The 1864-nt window shown below is 45.8% G+C and overlaps 1 protein-coding gene across 1 annotated transcript; it reads left to right on the forward strand.

The window, feature by feature from the left end:
- The first annotated feature begins 582 nt into the window (after positions 1–582).
- Positions 583–1218, forward strand: LOC131427212 (uncharacterized). Its single transcript, XM_058590200.1, has one exon. The coding sequence runs from the start codon at positions 583–585 to the stop codon at positions 1216–1218; it is 636 nt and encodes a 211-aa protein (XP_058446183.1).
- Positions 1219–1864: the final 646 nt, after the last annotated feature.

Consider the following 1864-nt stretch of genomic DNA (forward strand, 5'->3'; position numbering starts at 1 on the left):
TGGCATGTTCACCAAATGGACGTCAAAAGTGCATTCTTGAACGGTTCATTGGACGAGGAAATCTACATGCGACCGCCACCTGGCTTTGAGGCGGGAAATAAGCGAGTCTGTCGGTTGAACAAAGCCATTTACGGATTGAAGCAGTCGTCCAGGAACTGGAATCTTCGTTTCCATGAATTCATCGATAAGCTTGGATTTCGACGAAGTGAGCAGGATACCTGTTTCTATTTCCACAATAGTAATGGCGTGGTCATCTACGTTCTGATTTATGTGGATGATGTCCTGATTGCGAGCAGCTCGTTGAAGGCGATTCAGGATTTGAAAAGAAAGTTTGCAGCCGAGTTCGAGATGAAGGATTTGGAGGAGATACAGAACTTCCTCGGCTTGAACGTTCAGCGCAATCGTGAGGCAGGACTAATGACGATCAACCAAAAGGCGTACACCGAAGCAGTTCTCGAGCGATTCGGGATGAGTGACTGTAAGCCGTCGTTGGTGCCCATGGATCCCCGTTTACGTCTTGAGAAAGCTTAGAACTCGAAGCGTCCAACGGACAAACCGTATCGTGAATTGGTCGGATGCTTGATGTATCTAAGAGTTACGTCTCGTCCGGATATCTGTGCGGCGGTGAACTACTTTGCTGGGTTTCAATGTTGCGCATCTGAGGAGCATTGGGTGCACCTGAAAAGGGTATTGCGATATCTTCGAGGTACGGCGGATCACCAACTCGTATATCGGCGTACAGAATCGGAACAACTGGTGGTGTTTGCTGATGCTGATTGGGGTACTGACGTCAACGACAGGAAATCGGTATCCGGCTTGGTGATCAAACTTTATGGGCAAACAGTGGCTTGGTCTACCAAGAAACAATCGTCCGTAGCCTTGTCGTCGACAGAAGCGGAACTCATGGCACTCTGTCAGGCCAGCTGCGAAGTGATGTGGATCGTAAACTTGTTGAGGTCTGTTCAATGGGAGGTCAGTGAGCCAATATCAGTCTTTGAAGATAATCAGCCATGTATCTCGGTTGTACTGGATCCACGCAAGCTGAAACGGATGAAGCATATCGAAGTCCAGTATCATTTCCTGAAGGAGTTGATCGAGAAGGGTAAACTGGTTCTAAAATATCTGGAGACGGGTGAGCAGCTCGCCGATATGATGACCAAGGGTTTGCCGGCGCCGCGGTTCCGGAAATTCAGAGACATGCTAGGAGTAGTTAATTGAGGCGGGATGCTGGAGGATAACAACTGCAATTATCATACTCTACATTTACCGTGTACACCTTCTACTGATCTACCGTATTGATGCTGTCAAGAGAAAAACTAAATAAATTTACTTCTGTTATTCGTTCCATTAAACACACGTGTTTTTCTTTTGCTCTGCTGAGAATTAGTGCATAAAAATATATATTTTGTCGCGATAAAAGTGAAGGGAAAGTTATTTTTGTGGAGGTAAGTCGATTTCAATGGCGGCGCCATTTTAGTTCCCTGGTAACGTAACGAAACATGAGAGAGAAATAAAATCGGCTCAAAAAGGCTGCCAAACAAGCGGCAGCTTTCTTGGATTTTATGTGATGTAGTCAAACTTGTAACCGAAAATATCAAAACTTTCTTGGCCACCCGGCCACATCGAGAGTCATTTAACACATTTGCGAGAGAGCATGGAGAGAAATGGAATATGCACAGCGAGCCACGTGGTTTTACGCGACCTAGTGGCCTCAGCCCTTAAAAGATCAATTTTGGATACGAACAACCTTAAGATATCATTCGTAACCGAATGTTCGAAGTGAACACACGCGTTTTTCTTACAATCGACATCGGCAAAACGAAGGTGCCTATCACAGCAAAGGCTGTAGTATAGGCATTACACC

This window comes from Malaya genurostris, chromosome 2 (genome assembly GCF_030247185.1).
Source record: "Malaya genurostris strain Urasoe2022 chromosome 2, Malgen_1.1, whole genome shotgun sequence".
Classification (NCBI taxonomy): Eukaryota; Metazoa; Arthropoda; class Insecta; order Diptera; family Culicidae; genus Malaya; species Malaya genurostris.

Excerpts from the sequence above, each read along its gene's own strand:
- LOC131427212 (XM_058590200.1), top strand. The coding sequence starts at position 583 with ATGTATCTAAGAGTTACGTCTCGTCCGGATATCTGTGCGGCGGTGAAC.